This window comes from Schistocerca nitens, chromosome 9 (assembly GCF_023898315.1).
Source record: "Schistocerca nitens isolate TAMUIC-IGC-003100 chromosome 9, iqSchNite1.1, whole genome shotgun sequence".
Lineage (NCBI taxonomy): Eukaryota > Metazoa > Arthropoda > Insecta > Orthoptera > Acrididae > Schistocerca > Schistocerca nitens.
The window spans coordinates 251,064,921-251,086,557 of NC_064622.1; the positions used below are offsets into that span (position 1 = coordinate 251,064,921).

Here is a 21,637-nt window from a genome sequence, read left to right on the forward strand (position 1 = left end):
GATGATCTGTATATTACAATAATTCATTTTTCAAAGTAATATAGTCTAAAAGTGGTCCGTAAACTGACGACAGTATATAGAAAAGCTGGTCAGGAAATCTTCGACTGTAATTTTCGTTGTTCTCAGATATGGCAGGTAAAAAATTCCAGCGGATCGGCCGAAGATAAACTTTGGCCTATCCTATAGAAAATGTGATCAGTTGTTTCAAAAAACAGACGACGTTAAATGCCCGCTGCTGTTTTATTAGAACGGCTTCTCTTATCTCTGTTTTTATAATTGCATCACAGGTTTAAGTCACAGATGATATCCTCCCAAAATAATTAAATAAATAAATACAAATAAAATAAAATAAAAATAAACAATAAGTAGAAAACAGAATATGCGTGTGTTCCCTGGCAATTTACAGCTGTTCAGAAATCTCTTTAATATTCCTGTTGCAGCACACATCATAGCTCTTCGTTTTCGCTACGTTATACAGGGCACGTGTCTGTTTTTCGGGCAAATATTTTACAGTTACATTTGATTCTGTTGTCAGTTTTCAATTGGAACGAATAAAGTTAAAACTACCGTAGTTTTTGAAACAAAACACCTCACTCTAGTTCGGATAATCTATAGCTAAAAACAAAAGCAAAACTGTCTTAGTGAACGTGTCTAGAAGGCACAGCACCAACGTTCGAGGGCGTCCTTGACAGACCGAACAATTTGGAGCGGTGGTCAGCACAATGGACCCTCATTCGGCAGGACGACGGTTCATATCCGAGTCCGGCCATCCAGATATAGGTTTTTGTGATGACAGAATTGTTCCTTCGGAAGGGTAGCGCCGATTTCCTTCTACGTCCTTGAAACATTCCGAGCTGGTCGTCAGTCTCTAATGGCCTTCCTGCAGTCGAGACGTAATCATCCTTCCTTCCGTCCTTGACAGCTGAAGCGGTGCTTTCACCGCACACTATCAGTCTAGTCGGTCCCCCTCCACGAAACCAAGTGCGCAACCCCCTCCCTCCCGTTTTACCCCTCCTGCCCACATTTTCTACACGATGTCTACGGGCTCGTCGCTGCACGCCTCTCCCTGCACGACACTCAGACACAGCTTGCCATGTGCGCGTGTTTCCCAGGCAATGAAATCTTTCTGGACAAAGATACTCGCTGTTCCTATGAAGCGAAGAGCTAAAGCCGGTTGAAACTCAGTTCTGCCTAGTGATATATTTTCCCAGCCAAAGGTATTAATTAGGAACAATCATTTGGAACATTTAATGAGTGGTGTAATGCTACCGACACAGACGCTATTGTGACTATATACAATTTATTCTGCCCTCTTAGGTTCTTGACTAACGGCATCCTTGGAAACTGCGACATGTTCGAAAATAAACAGCCAAATATCTGTGAGAAGCAACGAATATCTGCCTTACCACACACTCGTAATTTGCATCATACTCGAAAATAAATAGCCGAATATTTGTGTCAGGCAAGGTATATACACGTAATTCCTACTCGTTTCACTGACAGCTGTTTAAGCAGTGTTCTTAGATTACCACCAAACCCTCATAAAATGCACATATTAAGGAAAACGACTAAATGTTTTTGACAAACAAGAACAAAAATGTCACTGCTGATCAGTTAATCTGTAACAATTTCACCCTTCGTTGTCTAATCAGACAGAAGACACAAAATAGAAGAAATTCTTTTCTGATAGAGCGCTTTCTCATATGTAAATAACATCGAATATTACGGAACATACTTCAGTTACATCAATAAGAAAGTCCCAGAACCACAAAAGAAGTATTAGCTTGTAATAGTCCACGAACATTTTTCGTGACACAACAAATTCAACGATCTTTAACACTGCCGGTATGCATCACCGAAAATTTGGAACATGGGACTTCAGTAGAGTTTATCTCGGAGTCTCTTGAGACTTTAACCGCTGATACGTCATTATTCATATTTAGTTACGAGAAATCGATCCGAGGTTGATGTTTTTGTGATAAATTTTCAGTGTGCCCCTTTCCCTGAAACAACATATTGCAGGACATAATAAAAAAACTGTGAAATGCAAGTAATTAATATGACGTCTGTCGCATGAACACATGGAGTAACACTCACTTTGACGTCACTTCCTAGTATGCCGAGCACGGCAAGTGTGGCGCCAAGTTCTCCTGCTGCAGGAGCTCTCCCTACAGAAGCTCTTTGAAGTTGAGAAGCTGCTCATTGGCTAACAGCATAGCGAGTTCAAGTCTGCTCACAAAGGGACTTTAGTCTGGCAGCACGTATAGTGATGAGCTCTGTTTCTGCCACAGTTTGTTCTTACCCGTAATCGTATACAGTAAAAGGGCAGAGCACACTGCTGTTCCCTATCCCTCCGATAATTAATGTACAAAAATTTCAGATCGGGAAGTCGAGTTTACCGAAAGAGCAGTGCAGGTGTAGGTCGTAGGCACTTCTCTGAAATGCTGAGGTATTTTTTATACTACATCTTGGCCCAATCATGCAGGTTACTGGGAACGGGAACCAGTATGTCTGTTTCAACATATTCCATGAAAAAGTGTTTGCTTTGCTTCAAACAACTTTGTGATGTGTATGGTTTGGAAATTAGTTACTTTAGAGACAACAACATGTAACTGAACCGTATTTACCTGTGCAAATACGCCATCGATAGCTGCGTCGAATCTGGCTGAAAAGTAGTTGTCTAAAGTGGTCTGTTTACAATTATGTGTTCTACTCCAAGATTGCAGTTCAAGCAATTTAACTGCACTTTGATGTTGAATAAACTACAATTTATGGCCAGATCAATTTTAATTTATCATTCATGCGTAGATCAATAGTTAGCCACATATTACGATTAGTCAATGCCCTGCAACGAGATTGTTTCCCCCCTGCGGGCCCAGGGTTAGAATAGGCCAGAGGTGTTCCTGCCTGTCGTAAGAGGCGACTAAAAAGAGTCTCACACGTTTCGGCCTTTGTGTTATGGTCCCCTGACGGGTCTAACCTCCATCTTTCTAAATTTTTCTGAAGAGCGAGCCAATTGAGGAAGGGCGACTTACATGGTGCATCGTGTCCATCATGCATTGAGATCTTTAGCCCACTTTCTCGTCGTCACATTGCAGTCCCGCTCATTCTCCACCTCTTGGGTGAGGATACCTTTCTGTGTGCGTTATGAAAGGCAGTAGTGGAAGAATTCAACCCCTATCACAAACTACGTCTCCAAGTGATGCAACTGTATCAGTGGATTATTCAGTAGAGCACTATAGTGCCGAACTTCGTACATTTTTCATTTATTCACGAATGATGACGTGTTCTATAGTCACAATAGTTAAGTCTGAAATGAAAGAAATAATACGTCATGCTTGTCTCAGATCACCAGCAACGATTCTCTATCAGTCTGTGGTCAGGAATTGTGCTAGACCTTCGCTGGAGTACGTGACTTCAATGCCACGGTACTCTATCGCACTATGATAGTAATGCCTAAGAACACCTGGACAACAAGTACACTTTGTGGTTATATCTACTGTGAAACGGATCGCTGGGGAACGAGGAACATCTGTGTATGAGGAAAGACGTCAGTGCGTTCTTGAGCTATGATATGTTCTGGACATGGTATTTTATCGAGCTTCGTGAATAAATTAGATACCTGATTACCCTCTTCGACACATTGGTAAGATTCTCCGTTTTGTCTTGTGATATTTCACTGCTTCCAAAACAACAACGGCTTTTCCTTCATCAGCTATGGTGAACATCGTGCGTTTATTTCCTATGAGTGCATTAAAACTTTCCTTCGTTCCACTCATATATTATTCTTGGATGATTCCGATTTCCGCAGAGCTGTCGATATGTTTGGCCTTGCTTTGTTTGCTTGAGCCTTCGGAAGAGTAAACGTTGATGTTTCGGCGGCAATGATGATTTGTTGTGTGGGAACTGGGTTAGGCGTGGTCGCGAAATGAAAACCTTCGCTCAGCACTGTGATCGCTTCTTCACAGAGCCCCTCAGACGAGATTTTTACTACCACTCGTTATGGATCAAGAATGGCGTCTTTCCTGTGGACTCTAGGTTCTGGTTTCTTGTATTTCCCTCTCTGCTGCTGGGCGTTGATGAGTGGTATCAAATCTGTACAATTAAACGTTGTTCTATTCACTTTGTGCCTGTCATAAAGAGATGTAGTCAGTTAAAAATACAACTCAATTAGGACAGAGATGACATAATTTAAATTACTGCATGTATTTCTATTTCTTTAACGAAGATGAACTTGGCTGGCGCTTTCGTAAATCCTGTTTGCTTTCACCGTGTGCACGTGGTGGCCAATTCCAAGAAAATTAGGAGTAATGGCATCGTCACGGCACCAATAAATGAAAGTCGGATCACAAAGTCGTGTACCTCTTCTTCTGCGCATATTTTCCGGTCTTCTAAGCCACCTATAAATTTCTAGCCCACTTAAGCGTTTTATAAAAGTCTGCAGACTTCCGTGGCTGTTGTCATTGATGGTAAAATCGTTTCATTGAAAACAAAATACAGTAGATTGTTTTCGTATGTATTTAGATAAAGTCGGTATTATTTGAAACGGCAAAGTAAGTTGGTGAGAAACTATTGGCTGATAGGTTCCCTGTTCCGTTATACAACAGGAACATTCCAGAACGTCTATAAAAACTATATTAACCGTTGGAGAACTTGCATTGAGACAGTCCGTTGTCACTTTGAACGGCAGGTATTAGCGTCCGTTGTTTACATTAACGAAAAACTAAATACATTCGTTTCAGACCTATAGTCACCTTTATTACGCAGTTTATAATCCGCTACTAGCATTATAATTTTGACTTTAAATTCTGTTAAAATCCTATAAAAATCAAGCACTTGATTGCCGTTTCAAGAGAGGTCACTCAGTGCATGTATTACTGTGGATCATTGGTGGTCTATTGTTTTAATAGTTTAGGATAAAACGTGAGGCAGAAGTGTGGGAGACATGAGCCTTCATGTCTTCCAGTGTGAAACTGTTACCGTATAAGTTTAGAGTAATGATATTTTTGACGATTATACGGTACTGTCTTCCTGCTGGCGGGTCTCTTTCATTGACTCTTACGACACTGGGAGGTACTGTTTTCAGTTCTTATGTAGTTCATGGACATTAACGGTACCAATACTGCTAGCTGCTATAGTGTTTAGTCGTTCGAGGTGGCAATGACACTCTATAAAGGCTTCGTTACCTTATACAAGGCCGACCAATAACTGCATTACATCCTCCAGCAGTAACTGTGATTTCTGCTTTATTTACGAGCTGTCATGTTACACATCTTATCACAAAGTCGACATACAAATTTTCAACTGTTATGGGATTCATTATTTGGTTTCATGTAACTAAACCATTTGAAATGAAGACATGATATTCGAATAATACGTTACCGAAGCCCACAAATAAATTTTCAGATTGTCTCAACGACTTCCTGGTTCTACTGTTAGTTCTACATCTTAATTACCAGTCATTCGAAGAAAATAAATACACTCCTGGAAATTGAAATAACAACACCGTGAATTCATTGTCCCAGGAAGGGGAAACTTTATTGACACATTCCTGGGGTCAGATACATCACATGATCACACTGACAGAACCACAGGCACATAGACACAGGCAACAGAGCATGCACAATGTCGGCACTAGTACAGTGTATATCCACCTTTCGCAGCAATGCAGGCTGCTATTCTCCCATGGAGACGATCGTAGAGCTGCTGGATGTAGTCCTGTGGAACGGCTTGCCATGCCATTTCCACCTGGCGCCTCAGTTGGACCAGCGTTCGTGCTGGACGTGCAGACCGCGTGAGACGACGCTTCATCCAGTCCCAAACATGCTCAATGGGGGACAGATCCGGAGATCTTGCTGGCCAGGGTAGTTGACTTACACATTCTAGAGCACGTTGGGTGGCACGGGATACATGCGGACGTGCATTGTCCTGTTGGAACAGCAAGTTCCCTTGCCGGTCTAGGAATGGTAGAACGATGGGTTCGATGACGGTTTGGATGGACCGTGCACTATTCAGTGTCCCCTCGACGATCACCAGTGGTGTACGGCCAGTGTAGGAGATCGCTCCCCACACCATGATGCCGGGTGTTGGCCCTGTGTGCCTCGGTCGTATGCAGTCCTGATTGTGGCGCTCACCTGCACGGCGCCAAACACGCATACGACCATCATTGGCACCAAGGCAGAAGCGACTCTCATCGCTGAAGACGACACGTCTCCATTCGTCCCTCCATTCACGCCTGTCGCGACACCACTGGAGGCGGGCTGCACGATGTTGGGGCGTGAGCGGAAGACGGCCTAACGGTGTGCGGGACCGTAGCCCAGCTTCATGGAGACGGTTGCGAATGGTCCTCGCCGATACCCCAGGAGCAACAGTGTCCCTAATTTGCTGGGAAGTGGCGGTGCGGTCCCCTACGGCACTGCGTAGGATCCTACGGTCTTGGCGTGCATCCGTGCGTCGCTGCGGTCCGGTCCCAGGTCGACGGGCACGTGCACCTTCCGCCGACCACTGGCGACAACATCGATGTACTGTGGAGACCTCACGCCCCACGTGTTGAGCAATTCGGCGGTACGTCCACCCGGCCTCCCGCATGCCCACTATACGCCCTCGCTCAAAGTCCGTCAACTGCACATACGGTTCACGTCCACGCTGTCGCGGCATGCTACCAGTGTTAAAGACTGCGATGGAGCTCCGTATGCCACGGCAAACTGGCTGACACTGACGGCGGCGGTGCACAAATGCTGCGCAGCTAGCGCCATTCGACGGCCAACACCGCGGTTCCTGGTGTGTCCGCTGTGCCGTGCGTGTGATCATTGCTTGTACAGCCCTCTCGCAGTGTCCGGAGCAAGTATGGTGGGTCTGACACACCCGTGTCAATGTGTTCTTTTTTCCATTTCCAGGAGTGTATATGGTTTATTTCTGACAAAATTAGCGCCTACTGGGAAGACTGAAAACTTGCTCGAACGAAGAGAAAATTGAAACCACACATTCACTGAACGCAAAACGTCGTACGATGTCACTGATTCGTTGTTGGAATTACTTCTAGCACCTTGCAAGTAGACGACACTAGTATAAAATCGATCACGTATAACGTCGCTTCATCTCAGTGGTAGATCTATGAAAATTGCCATTTGTGGATAAGAGATTCTGGGTTTTAAAGAACGTGAAATAGGACTCGTTAATACCAGTAGTGTGAAGACAAGAATTAATAGCATACTTTAAGATCTGTCAACGAATAATAAACTTATTTATTTTTTCTCAGTGTAATTCTATCTGAATAATACAAAAGTAGCCCCAACGTTATTAACCAAATGTAAAGAGTGTTTGACTGGCCTGTCCTGCACTTTACTGTGATGTCTCATCTCCGTTTAATCTGAACAGAATTGGTCTCAGACAATCACACAATATTTTCCTGTGGATGTCGAAGATAACGAAGCTAAGAGGCATGAGTACAGCAGCTCTATCACTACACCATACAAAACGACTTTCAAGTCCATAACTCGCTTACGGAGTAACTTAAATCAGTTCCAATAGCAGGCCTGAGTCGGCGAGCGGTTCTAGGCGCTACAGTCTGGAACCACGTGACCGCTACGGTCGCAGTTTCGAATCCTGCCTCGGGCATGGATGTGTGTGATGTCCTTAGGTTAGTTAGGTTTAAGTACTAAGTTCTAGGGGACTGATGACCTCAGAAGTTAAGTCCCATAGTGCTCAGAGCCATTTGAACCATTTGAACTTCCAATATGATACTGCGTTTATGACGAGGCTGAATCGACCGAGAGCAAATTTCCCACGATAATGGAGGAGCCACATGAGAGTCTGACAGCGTCGAGTATTTCTTCTACGGATGAAATATTTCGGATGTAACGAATCATTTGATCATTTATGACAAGTTGAAACTGTGTGCAGGAATCGAATTCGGACACTAATGCTCTTCCAGCTTATCAAAGTATGCCTCTAGGACTGACTGCAAGGCTCTGTATCTCCATTACTCCTTTCACTGTTCCATATAGAACTACTCACAATTGTGAAAGGGTAGGTTCAACTATCAATCATGTCAGTACTGTATCACGACCTCTTGGTATCTGGGTAGCGTCTTCAAGTAATAAACAAAACCTCTTCGCACACGTGGTCTGTCGTAACTACCGCTTAAATCTGAAATAAAAATTTCCAACAAAGGCGGCCAGTGGCTTATAACGAGTTACCCACATTCAGCGACCGACATTGTTAAAGAGCGCGAAGGTCGGGTGGCTTGCGGAGTATGGATGTAGATATAGATTCTTGATCAGCATTGAACAACGGAATGCGGATGCAGAAGGAAAAACGCTGCATCAAAGGTACATAATGTGCATCCAAAGGACATGTGTCTCTTTGTTGGCAAAAGATTCAAGATTAGTCGTCCATTCGCAAGGGATTGTAGTTGTGGCAAAACAATAAAAAAAGCATAGAAAGGGTAGCACACGTTGTGTGGAATGTAAGAAGCATGTTTTAGGGATGCTGGCACATAGGAAATGGAAAGTTCATATGTCGTTGGAGCTAGTGAAATGAAATGGAAAACATTACAAGGATTGCTCCTAAAGTGAACGTGGAACAGCATCAACAACAGAAGTAATGAGATAGCTTTCATCACGACTAGGAAGGCGTGACAGAGAATGAGTTCGTGTAAACAGTTCAGTGATAGCGTTATTTTCATTTGTATTGACAGCAAATGCCAACAGCAATACTTCATAGCCATCTTGTGGCTGCTGTAGTTCTTATTTGCGCGCTTGTTAAGAACATTGGAGAGGAATCCTGACATATGCATGACACCTTTGGCGAAAAAATCGTAGAAAATGCATTGGTAACGACATAAGCAAAATAATAAGCGTATGAACTCGACACAAACAAATTAAAACACCACAACATCAAATACCATGAGAAGTTGTAAAATGCGTAGTAAACAGAAGGCTATTAGCATAAACAACCAATAGCCTCATGTAATAATGAAAATAAAGAAATAGATCCACTGAAAGTAGCACAAAAATTGCTGAAACATCTCTGGTTGAGAATAAAACTACAAATGTGATGTGTATAAGGAACAATTCCTCTCCAAGCAATACTTCGGGCCACATGCCGACGTCAGAAGCCACAAGCTAAAGATGAAGAGGTTAGCTTTTTAAAATCTATTGACCTTGAGGGTTTGGAATGCTGTAGCATGGGAATGAATAACATATAGAATTATGGGGGAATATGGCATACGTAGGAGAAACGAGAGAGGGAAAAATCTAATTGATTTCTCCAATACGTTACAGCTAGTAGTAGTAGTGAATACAATATTCAAAAATAATACGGTGAGGAGATATACTTGGAAACGCCTTGGAGACACTGGAAAACACCGGCCTGGTTACATAATACTGAGACAGAGATTGCGAAATCACATATTATACTGTAAGATCTGCTCTGGATCAATATAGATTCAGATCATAATTTAGGAATGAGGAAATCTAGATTGAAGTTTAGCTGGCCGTTGTGGCCGAGCGGTTCTGGGCACTTCAGTCCGGAACTGCGCTGCTGCTACGGTCGCAGGTTCGAATCCTGCCTCGGACATGGATGTGTGTGATGTCCTTAGGTTAGTTAGGTTTAAGTAATTCTAAGTCTAGGGGACTGATGACCTCAGATGTTAAGTCCCATAGTGCTCAGAGCCATTTGAATTTAACAGAATCGTCAAAAAGAACTAGTGTGCAAGGAACTGGGATTAAGCACTACTGAGAAATGATGATGTTCGTTTGAAGGACTGATTCAGCATAACTGATTCAGCATAGAAAAGTAAAAACCAACATCAATGATTAAAAGTAAGGACATAGAATTAGGAGAAAAGAGATAGTTTCATTGTTAAATACACAGGACATACAGGTAGACAGAGTACCATTGAAGGCTCTACAAGAGCGACGTAGACAATCCAGTAATATAGAGTTTCAAAGAAATTTAGAAGATCATTTAAAAACGCAGAAATCAAATAAGATATTCATTCGGAATTTTTAAAGTCATTTGGGAAAATAATAAACAAGTGACTCAGTTTGTGTGTGAAACAAAAAATAAAATCAAACTTTTGAGAAATATTATTTACAGAATGCTGAAGACTGCAAGAGCAGGTGTATGCGAGAATTATAATGCAATCAGCTTAGCAACTTATGCATTCAAGTTGATGGCGAGTGTATTATACCAAAAAATGGAAAAGTAAATAGAGGAACTGTTAGATGACGATCAGTTTGATTTTATGAAAAGTAAAGACACGAGAGAACAGTGGAACAGACTTACAGTATAAAGGAACAGCTTGGGATTACGGTAATATTGTGTTGTCAAGGGTCACCAGTCGCCAGAAATTTCGACGGTTTCATGCCCATATAATATGGTCATACAAACGCCTGATAGGGGCTATAAGACGTAAATAAACTTGGTTAGCTGATGCGTGTCCCCCTTCCCCCCCCCCCCCCCCCCATTCCCCCAATTCTCTATCTACTGCGATGTAGCTCGAAATTTTAATGATGACATAGGATCATTTTATTCTGTGTATCTTGAATGCAACTGCAAAGTAAGTAACAATTTGTCTTCGATTAGGAAAAGTTGCAACTGAGTACATTAGTTTGTTCCAGACTGAAAGAAAAGTTTAAACTAAACAGAGAGAAACACGAGACGGAAGACAGGCGTAGACGGTCAATGAGGTGTTTCCATGACGTGAAAGGCAGAAAACTGTGTGGACGAAAAGCAGCTGAGACATAAATACCAGGCGATGTTGACAGCGCTGCTTAGCAGCCTCCTCTGTTCTTCTTCTTCTTTGGCTGGCGGGTCTTGGACTCCTCAACAATCTTCCTTCATATCTCTCTGTTCTCAGCATTTTTCTTCCATCCACGGATCCCCATCTTGGCAAGGTCAGCCAGCACATTGTGCATCCATCCAGCTCTTGGACTGCCCTTGCTTCTGGTGGAATACAATGTGGCATTCATTATTCGTTTGGGCCTCCTGTCTTCCGTCATCCTCTTCATATATCTCAACCAACGTATTCTTTGAGATTTGATAAATTTTACTATATCTTACCCTTGTATTAGGTCTTGTATGTCATGGTTGTATCTCACTCTCCAACGTTCTGCCTCACTCACAGGCCCATAGCTTTTTCGTAAGATATTCCATTCAAATGCCCTTAGGTTGTTACTGTCTGCTTCTGTTGTTGTCCACGTATCTGATCCATATGTGGCAACAGGTCGCACAAGGGAATAGTATACTCGCAATTTAGTTGTTGCTGTAATTAGAGAGCTCTCGAGTATCTTTAGGTTTGCATAATAGGCTTTTTTTCCTGCTTGTATCCTTTCTCTAATACATTGCCTCATACTATTATCGTTTGTTCGTTGGTTAGGAGGACACCTAAACAATGGAAGCATCTAACAGCATTGCAGCATTTATCAGAGATCTTCAGGTCCTGTAGTGTTCTCCTAGCTTCAGAATAGGACATAACCTTATATTTTGTCTTGATTTCATTTACAGTAAGTCCAATTCTAGTTCCTTCTGCTTCCATTTGTCCATATATTTCTTTAAGCTATGTTACATCCCTTGTCACGATGGAAGTATCATCTGCATATACGGATATCTGGATGGACTTCAACATTATTGTTCCTCTATTATCTACTTTCTGTGTGATACTGCGCAATGCTAAGTTAAACAGAAGAGTAGAGAGGCCATACCTTCTTTCACTCCATCCCCAATCAAACTGCCTAGTCATTCTGTTCTTCACTCTTACTTTTGCTTTTGTGTCCTTCATTGTTAGCTCGATTAACCTTCTCAGTTTATGACAGATTCCCAATCCATTTAGCCCTATTAATGATATCGAAAGCTTGTAAAGTCAACGAACAGGAAGTGGACATCTATATCACATTCACAAAATTTATCCATTGTTTGTCTAACAACAAACAACTGATGATATGTACCTCTGTTTGGTCGGCATCCACACTGGTATTCTCCGAGTACCTTTTCGGCGCACTTCTTTATTATTTCGTTTAGCACTGCATAATTAGTGAAAATATAGTTTTATCTATGAGTGTGCTGCAGACAGTTTACCAGATACTGTTACATACTGAGTAATCGTAATTAAGACTTCCGGGATGTACGGGCGCTCTGCGTACTACGTCTGAGCAGCTTTAGTTGCTAGTCATTAACTTTTGTGAGCCTGACTGACGAAAAATGCAGCTGGGATCCGTTACCTCATTGCAAGTGAGTTGCAGGGGTCCCACAAGTCAGTCACAGAAATTAGTAATGATGGAAAAGTACTGTCTTGAATCCCTTGTATAGATAGCTAGTTCTCACGTCCAAATCTTATAACTGGTGGCCTGGCCAGCAACTCTTTGAATTTTAAGCGAGACTAGATAACCATTCTAAAGAGTTCATCTGCAGTTCACTAATGCATTTTCCAGCACACCACAAGAATACCTTTACAGGAAGCGCATTGGAAGAAGTTCTACGACAGCTGCTAATCCAGTAATCATCACCTATCAGGAAACCTGTAGAGCTTAAATATAGCACCAGTGTTGTGAAAGTAGAGGCACCATCTCCTGCCCACCAATTAAAACATTATTTCAGACAAGGACCACTTTGCTTTTCAAACAGTACAATAACTGACATATCTTCCCATTAGTGTTCTGTACAATAACCGTAGACATGCTGTAATTTTAAAATAAACAGTAAAAACTCATTACATATTCCCTGAATATTTTTTTGTTTGGTATTTGTAATAAATAATTAGTAATAATTATATTTACCGTAATGGTCATGTGTTGCATTGGCGTGACGTTTTCTGCGAATTCAGTCGACGTTTCGGCGGAAGTCAAGGGATCTAGATTCTGCAAGCACAGTGACGGTGTGGGAAGCTGTATGTCTCCTGTTAAATGACTTTAGTGAAAATAGTGAAATTCAACGTTACAAAGAAAATGAATACATGTCCGAGTGCGTTTGGTATGGAGACGCTAAGATTAACGAAATAAGTGTGTTTATTACGTAGTCGGCCGGCAGGGACGGACCAGGTGGCCCTGAAAGCGAAAGTGGATCCACAGGAGACTACAGAGGCCTTTCCGAGTAGAGGTGGGCGAGCTGTTTGTTATTATGAAACAAAGGATCCACCACATTGAGAGACGAGGTGACTGGGATTAAGGTTTTAATGAGCAACCACTATAATTGGTGGCATAACTGATGCATAATTATACCTTCACTCAGTGCACATGTAACAGTCGACAACGTATGGTGGGAATTATGGTCGGAGTAATACTACCAGTAGTGGCACGCTCTAAAATATGAGGAAACAGTAACGTCTCACTGGCTCTTTCCGCTGTTAATCTAAATCAGAATTAAACGAACGATGCTGTCGTAAAGACCGACAATGATCAGACGGGCTTTTTAAAAAGTTGTAAAAAGCGTCAGAAAAGGCGCCAGTGACATGACACGGTGACTAAGTAGTCCTGGATTCAAGACCTAAACATCAGCGCAATTGGCTGAAGCCCGAGAAGAAAAATTATGATAAAAATACCAAAGGAACGAGAATTCTGTCTAGAGAGGCAACGGTTGGAAAATGTAGCAGATAGTGTATCACAGATCAAAGAGATCAAAGAAACAAGAAATCTGTGGGGAGTGGCAAATGATGGAAAATACAGCAGATTAAGCATCTCAGTCACAACTGCAAACCACCAAAGGATATAAGTAAGTACTATAACTGTCACTGATATCAACATTTATTTATTTAATGTAACTATCACGTCAACTAGTGAAACCCAGTTAATTCTCATGATCTATTTCATTAATGCAATCTTAAATATTATCATATTATTATTTGTCTTAATACTCTACGAAACCTTACATTTAACTAAAATGTTAAAATATTATGTACGCCTTAATAACCAAGATAAATTTAATGTGTCAAGTGAGAATTATCTAATGGTCAACTTAAGTATTACAGTGGTAATAATGACTGAGTACACGTAACCGTCTTTATAATATAAAATCAATATTTACGACTGTTGTTACTGCAGCTGTTGTTGATGATGAAAACTGTTATGATGATCATGTTTGTGATAGTGGTGCCAAAAAAAATTTTGAGTATTTACTTCATTAGCAAAACAACAGTCTCATATAGTGTCATGTTGAGAATACTGAAATTCTGACGTTGAAGATAAAATAGGTATCAAAAACTGGAACAAGCATATATATATATATATATATATATATATATATATATATATATATATATTACGGTATGTTGATAATTTCTATTCTGGGACCGTCTATTTACAACTGAATGAAACACAGATATTGTGCCATACAAGTATCGCCTTTATTCGTTGCAAGGCATTCTCAGTGGCCTGGAATATATACATACACTGGTGTCCAAAATTAAAGGAACAAATGATCACATTGCAAGGTTGCGTTTTTTTGCCACAAAACAGTACAAACAGGTGATAGTAAAGTAGAAACAACTATGCAGCGATTGTGAACGTGGGACTACCCTGCCAACACTATGCCGTTTGATAGGAGCCCGACGTCATTGCTGGTGTGATGTCCGTCGATCGGAATGCCATCTCCCGTGCAGAACACGATCGTAAAGACATCTGTTGACAGTTTGTATGTTTATATAGTTATATCTGCGATCTGCTTTTGTGTGTGTGTGTGTGTGTGTGTGTGTGTGTGTGTGTGTGTGTGTGTGTGTGTGTGAGGGAGGGAGAGAGAGAGGAGAGAGAGAGAGAGAGAGCGGAGAGAATATGTATTTGTTTTGATATGACCACATGTACAAGTGGATTGATTTTAATCTTATCATTTGCTTTAGTTTACTGGAGAATCTGTGTTGTTGTGTGTTTGCCCCTTCATCACATGGTTTTTCTCAGTAATGGCTTTTTGGATGTGGTAGTTCCCTGCATTTGTATACTATATTTTCATGGTTCTTTATTCTAATTATTTTCGTATCTTGTTCCACGTTTGTAGGATGGTGATGTGGTGTTTTAAGTACTAAGAAAACGTCCAATGGTTTGTTTCATACTTCGAAAACCTATCAAGTTCTTTTTACCATGTTTTAAAAATCTTGCATGTCATGCGTCACAAATTTGACATTCCTGTTTGTATATTCCCATTACCTGGAATTTGTCGCTCTTGATTGCTGGTTGACTGAAGTTTGATTACAGGCTCTTCAAAGTATCATACGCTATTTCGAAGCCCTGTTTCTTTAGCATATGGGTTAACTTATGCCTGTAAGTCATAATGTAGTATCTACTTCTTTTCTGTGTGTAGTTTCCATTGTGCGTGTGTGTTGTGTGTGTTTGTGGTTTTGGGGCTTTGAGTTTTCCTGAATGCTGTATATTTTGCATGTGTTTTCTTTGTTTTGTACTTGTGTTCTGACTTTACAAATATATAGTATCCATTGTTTCTAGCTATGTGTGACTGCACTCAGTTTTTTCCTAGTTTCTCCTGTCCAGTGGAATCCTTTTCTTGCGATACAATGTGTGTTTTAGTGCCGCAAGCTTCTGTTTATGAGGACGGTTAGCTGTGGAATGTATTACTTTGGCTGTTCTGCTGGTTTTATGATAGTTTTTGTTATTGTTACGTCAAATAAATTTGTTTGATCCTCTGTTTCTTTTTCAAGTGTGTTATGTTCTGATGTGCTTTGTCGATTCCCGAGTGGATTTCTTCTAATTTTTTTAATTTTCTTACGAGAAAAATAATGTCACTCACTTATTTGTGCCAATATATGATTTTAAATCTATCCTCAATCATTTTCTCAAATATCTGCTTTTCTAAATGACTCATAAAGACACTGTCTAGAGTTCCTGATATTGGGCACCTCATAAACTCGCAGATAATACTCAGACTGGAAGTAGTTTTGTTCTGTTGTCGATCGGAACACACGTGTTATTCCTGTTATTGCTTATATGGTGAGGTTGTTGTGTGATATGAGATTTTGTTCTATAATTTCTATTGTTTCTGTGAGAGGTATGGAGGTATACATACTTCCTCTGTCGAATGAAATCATTGATACTGTGTGTGGTACCTGTACTTCTATTTCATTCAGTTGTAATTAGACAGTTTCAAAATAAAACTTAACAACCCGTAATATCAGTGTGGGATCCGTACCAGATCGGGTTGACGGAGGAGACAGAGAAAATCCAAAGAAGAGCGCCGCGTTTCGTCACAGGGTTATTTGGTAACCGTGATAGCGTTACGGAGATGTTTAGCAAACTCAAGTAGCAGACTCTGCAAGAGAGGCGCTCTGCATCGTGGTGTAGCTTGCTCGCCAGGTCTCGAGAGGGTGCGTTTCTGGATGAGATATCGAATACATTGCTTCCCCCTACTTATACCTCCCGAGGAGATCACGAATGTAAAATCAGAGAGATTCGAGCGCGCACGGAGGCTTTCCGGCAGTCGTTCTTCCCGCGAACCATACGCGACTGGATCAGAAAAGGGAGGTAATGACAGTGGCACGTAAAGTGCCCTCCGCCACACACCGTTGGGTGGCTTGCGGAGTATGAATGTAGATGTAGATGTAGATGTAGATGTAGAATATTGTGTGGAACTGAGGGCGACAGGATTAATGAAGTTGAAAACGTAGAAACATATCCGAAGTAAGGAAGAAAGTATATCCAATTTATTCACATGCTCTGTATAGCTACGAAGTTATCTTTACAAAGTTTTTGCAAGTGTCCAAATAATGCTCTGGGAGCATAAGGTATCATAAGTCTTGTAGCTGCCGGAACTTTTCATCTTATCGCTTTGACAGTAGGTGCACTTTCCATCGACGGCTCCAGCAGCCTATTCAGTGTTTGAATTGGTATTATTGTGAAAGTAAACGGTGCGGGCACTCGCTCAGCCGACCAATGTGAGCGCAGCATTACTTCCAATGGCGTTAGAAGGTTGTTGAAACGGCGATTCCGTCGGTCGTGGCAGCGGTGCGGGGCGCACCGTGACGGGGCCGCTACCGAAAGAGACTTTGGGCCGGTAGCCGTTCTCGTCGGCCTCGTAGGTGACGCTGTAGGTGGCGCCTCCAGCATCCGCCGGCTGCCACGAGAAGCTGCCCCGCAGGCGCGCGCCATCTCCTTCTGTGCCGAATTGCTCCTGCCGGATGCCGTTGCTCGTCTCGTACCTGCGCAAGCATTGCAATTAATCACTCCTACACACGACAGTACACACGGTGATTCATACACTGATGAGCAACAAATATCATGATCACCCCAGCCGTCAGATCGGACCCTGGCGGAAGTGCGGGCACATGACGCGATAACAGAAGTACCGGTGGTTATAACAGAACAGCAGTTATCACAGAGGTCGAGTGTGGACTGTGACTATTGCATGGCAGCGGAACTTGGTAGATATTCTAATGCGTTGATACGGAACCAATTTACGTTGAAAAAAGAAAATCAGTTCCAGTTTTGGCCACCAGATGCAAATCCGGCACTGGCAAGAAACAAGTATAGATATGTTTCCATATGTAAGGGACTACGAACAGGACGTGGACAGAAAATGTCAAACAAGTGAGAAAGGCGTAATGTTGATTTTATTAATGACAGCCGTTTACACAGTTTATTCAACATGAACAGCAGAAATGTTGACGAGACACTATACAGCGCGAGATTTGCTCCTGGTGATCTAAATTTGAACTAATTTTTTTCTAGCAGAAACTGATTACGCATTGACCCATTAACATATCTGCAGATTTTCGCTGTCCTACGATAATTAAAACCCACACTGGACGTTCGTGAATAGTTGCTCTTTAATTATAGGAGGAGCAGAGATGAATGGCGGAGCATTCGAGAAGGGAAAAGCGCCAGAACTGGGGAAACTAGGTAACATGAGCGACATTGACAAAGGGCAGAGTGCTTTGGCCCAGCGCCAAGGAATCTGCATTTTGGAAATGGCGAAGCAGGTCGGTTGTTCAAGTGCAACTGTCGTCAAGATATATGGAAAAGCAGATGAAGGATGGTGAAACCACGAGAAGGTGACAACGTGATGGGCGTCTACGTGTCGCAGAGCAATGAGGTCAGTGTCTTGCCTACTCTTGCAGACGTATTACATCTTTTATTTTTGTGTTTGTCCAGTCGTTTACCCAATAAATACCACAACTTTTTCGTTTATACAAACAACCTCCCGAAGCCGCCTGTGGCAGGAACTGTCAACTTTAAGCAGATGTCAGAACAAGCATATGCGATGCAGATTTTGTGGCACCGATGAATAATAGAAAAATTACACATTTAGAAAAAGAACTGCCTCATTTTATTGTACTGGGATCGATTACTGTTTTCACAAGAATGAAGCTGTCGAGTTTCTCCTCTTTATTAATAATTTACGCAAGACGATTGTCGATTTTTAAAGTACAAATTATCAGTTGAATATATGATCTTCTACATCGATTTTTATCTCGTTTATGTGTAAATGATATACAAAAGGTTAACAACCAGGTCTCTGTCATTGATCCATAAAGTAACACCTGAATTTGCATCTTTCAGTTTCTAAGTAGATAATTTTTTATAGCGAGTTCGTGAACGATGTGCAGCTACTGGGCAGTTTTACTCCGGCTGACTCTTTTCGAAGGCGGAACCCGTTCGACATCCATCATTGATGTAGGAGCTGGTATTCCAAAAAATCACATTTAACAATTAATCTCCCTCCCGTAATATCTGAGGCGATCAGTGCGCCTGCATAGATGCGAGTTCGAATAATGGACCCGAGGGACGTTACATCGTTCCTGCGGGCGCGAAAGAAAGAGGGATTGGACAAAAATATAGAAACACCACAAAAACTGCGTGCTTGAACATAAATTCCTGTTGTATCTGATCACCAGTGGCACCTGTGCAGTCTCCGCTATACATTCCAAGTGTCAGTCGTTCTCAGAACAGTGTTCTGAGTCGTTGTGAGTGTATTGTGTCCGAACTAACAAGGGGAGGCCACGACGTTTGGATTTACTGCAAACTTCGTACACTCGTAGTACTCCACGAGGACAACAAAATGTGTATGCAGTAGCGCGTACTGCTCAAGCGTTACTGAGAAAATCGCAAGATAAGTTCGGTCGTCGAATATATATCTGTGCATGGCCATTTTAACCATGAAGCGGCTACAGCCGAGTGGTAACGGCACGGTAGCTCAGCGTGTTCGGTCAGCGCGTTGCCTTCCCTTTCTAATAAAAAAACTGAGCGAACGGATGAACGAACAAGCTGAACGGGTGTCATCGGACTCCGCCCTGAACAAATTCAGCGAACAATATACACTGCTGGCCACCGTAAATGCAACACCAAGAAAGACAAGAGGTAGCACAACATAATTTATTTTGTAGATAACATGTTGACCAAGTATCAAATGATTACGTTTACAGACGTCTGTGACATGTGGTTCCTGCCAGAATCAGTAGACAGAGTAGCCGCCATTGTTGGAGATCACCGCTGCCACACGTCTCGGCATTGAGTCAGAGACGTTGGATGTGTTCCTGGGGTACAGCAGCCCAAGCAGCTTCCACACGTTGCCAAAGATCATCTGGTGTGGCAGCTGGGGATGTAATCTGGGTCACTCGTTGAGCAACCATGGACCACATGTTTTCTATCGGCGAAAGATCCGGAGAGCGAGCCGGCCAGGTTATTGACGAAGAACCTTTGGACAATGCGTGCCACGTGTGGTCGCGCATTTGCCTGTTGAAATATGGCTGTGGCCGAGCCCTGAAGGTAAGGAAGGAAAACTGGCTCCAGCACCTCGGATATGTAGCGCTGGCTATTTAAAGTACCGGCAATGCGTACTAGAGGCGTGCGAGAGTAATATCCAATACCGCCCCATACCATAATACCCGGTGCAAGACCAGTGTGGCGGTGCATAATGCAGCTGTCCAGCATCCTCTCTCCACGGTGTCTCCACACTCGAATCCGACCATCGTGGTGCTGCAGACAGAAGCGTGCCTCGTAAGTAAAGACAACGTCATTCCATTCTGCCGTCCACATCCGTCTGTCATCACACCATTGGCGACGGAGACGTCTGTGGTTCTGCGTCAATGGTAGACGAAGCAATGGACGTCTTGCGGACAGACCACTCTGCTGTAAACGGCGTCGAATGGTACGCGCAGACACTGGATGATGCGTTACAGACGCAATGTGCTGTGCTATGGTTCGGGATGTCACTGAGCGATCCGTCACTGCCATGCGCACAATTTGCCTAGCAGCACGTGCAGTGGTGCACCGAGGTGAATGCGATCGACCACATCGGTCCGTCGTACCCTCCTGCATCCAACGGTCACATATCCGCATTACAGTTGTTTGGTTTCGTCCAACACGACTAGCGATTTCTCTGTATGATAATCCACAATCTCGGTAAGCCACTATCCTTCCCCTGTCGAACTCGGATACTTGATCAAACGATGTTCGCTGTTGTCTACGAGGCATAACTGATCGTCTTGTGAAACAACCACAAGGTAAACACACGGCCCGAACGTACACTCGTCGAAATCGCCAAGCCTTAAATGGCGCTATGAGGTGGCGCCACAGGCGCGCGTGATGTGCGTCTGCGCTGAAATTCTAATCAGTTGCATATCTCATCGCTGCAAACCCATGGTGTAAATTTCACTTGATTCGGATGCTTCCTTCAGGGTGTTGCATTTACGGTGGCCAGCAGTGTAGAACAAAATGTATTTTTTTTTTTTAATACGTGTTTGGCGTCCAAGCCGCTGGATCGCTGGATGGAGTTCCGTTCGTCAGTTTATTTTTATTTTCAACTATTTTCTTTACTATTTATATTACAATTGATATAATGGGAAAAACTGTTCGTATTTAATCGAAAGAGAACGAGAAATTGCTTCTCGGAAGACCCTATTAAAATACACTCGACACTGCATAACCCATTATCAGCGCCGATTTTTAAGGAAATACTGCGTTATGCATGGTTTGCTTCCAAACTGTCGTCTGAAAGAGAGGTTTTTGAAAATCTTAACAAGGTTTGTTTTCCCACAGAAAACGTCAAAAGACCTTGCGTATGCGGTGCCGTTTAACTATATGTTTTCCATGTTTTTACGAAAAATACCATCCTGCAACTCGTACTCGTAATGTCGAAAGCGACGATTAATTGTACATCTTTCGAAAGCCGTCTGTGCCAGTCAAAACTTGGAGGTAACAAGTCGTTTCGGGCTCCTTCCAGGTATAAGGGATTTCTCAAATCACGGACAAGCATACATTTTTAGAATGACTTTGTGCATTTGGTCGTTTACTAGTCGATAGTTATGATTATTACATTATTTGTGATAATAAAAATTAGTAGACTGCCAAATAACATTGTAACTTAAATAAAAGTTCATCCGATTACACGTATTTTCCCCATTATACCAACTGTAATATAAATAATAAAGAAAATGACTGTGTTGAAAATAAAAATAAAACCTGACGAACGGAACTCGATCCAGCGGCTTGAACGCGTAACAGTTAAAAAAAAGTACATTTTGTTCTGTATTGTTCGCTGAATTTGTTCAGGGCGGAGTCCGACGACACCCGTTCAGCTTGTTCGTTCATTCGTTCGCTCAGTTTTTTTATTAGAAAGGGAATCCAACGCTCTGACCGAACACGCTGAGCTACCGTGATGTCACCACTCGGCTGCAGCCGCTTCATGGTTAAAATGGCCACGC

At 42.3% G+C, this 21,637-nt stretch overlaps 1 protein-coding gene across 2 annotated transcripts in view; it reads right to left on the reverse strand.

The window, feature by feature from the left end:
* The window catches only part of LOC126203101 (endocuticle structural glycoprotein SgAbd-5-like), a 94,215-nt gene that overhangs the window by 48,701 nt on the left and 23,877 nt on the right, over positions 1-21,637 (reverse strand). Inside the window, exon 3 of one of the 2 annotated variants that reach the window (XM_049937344.1) lies at positions 16,618-17,134. The exons of the other annotated variant lie outside the window; for it this stretch is intronic. Coding sequence (XP_049793301.1) covers positions 16,858-17,134 — 277 coding nt within the window. The 3' untranslated portion in view covers positions 16,618-16,857. Of the gene's footprint in view, positions 1-16,617; positions 17,135-21,637 lie in introns of those variants that run through there. 2 annotated transcript variants of the gene reach the window in all.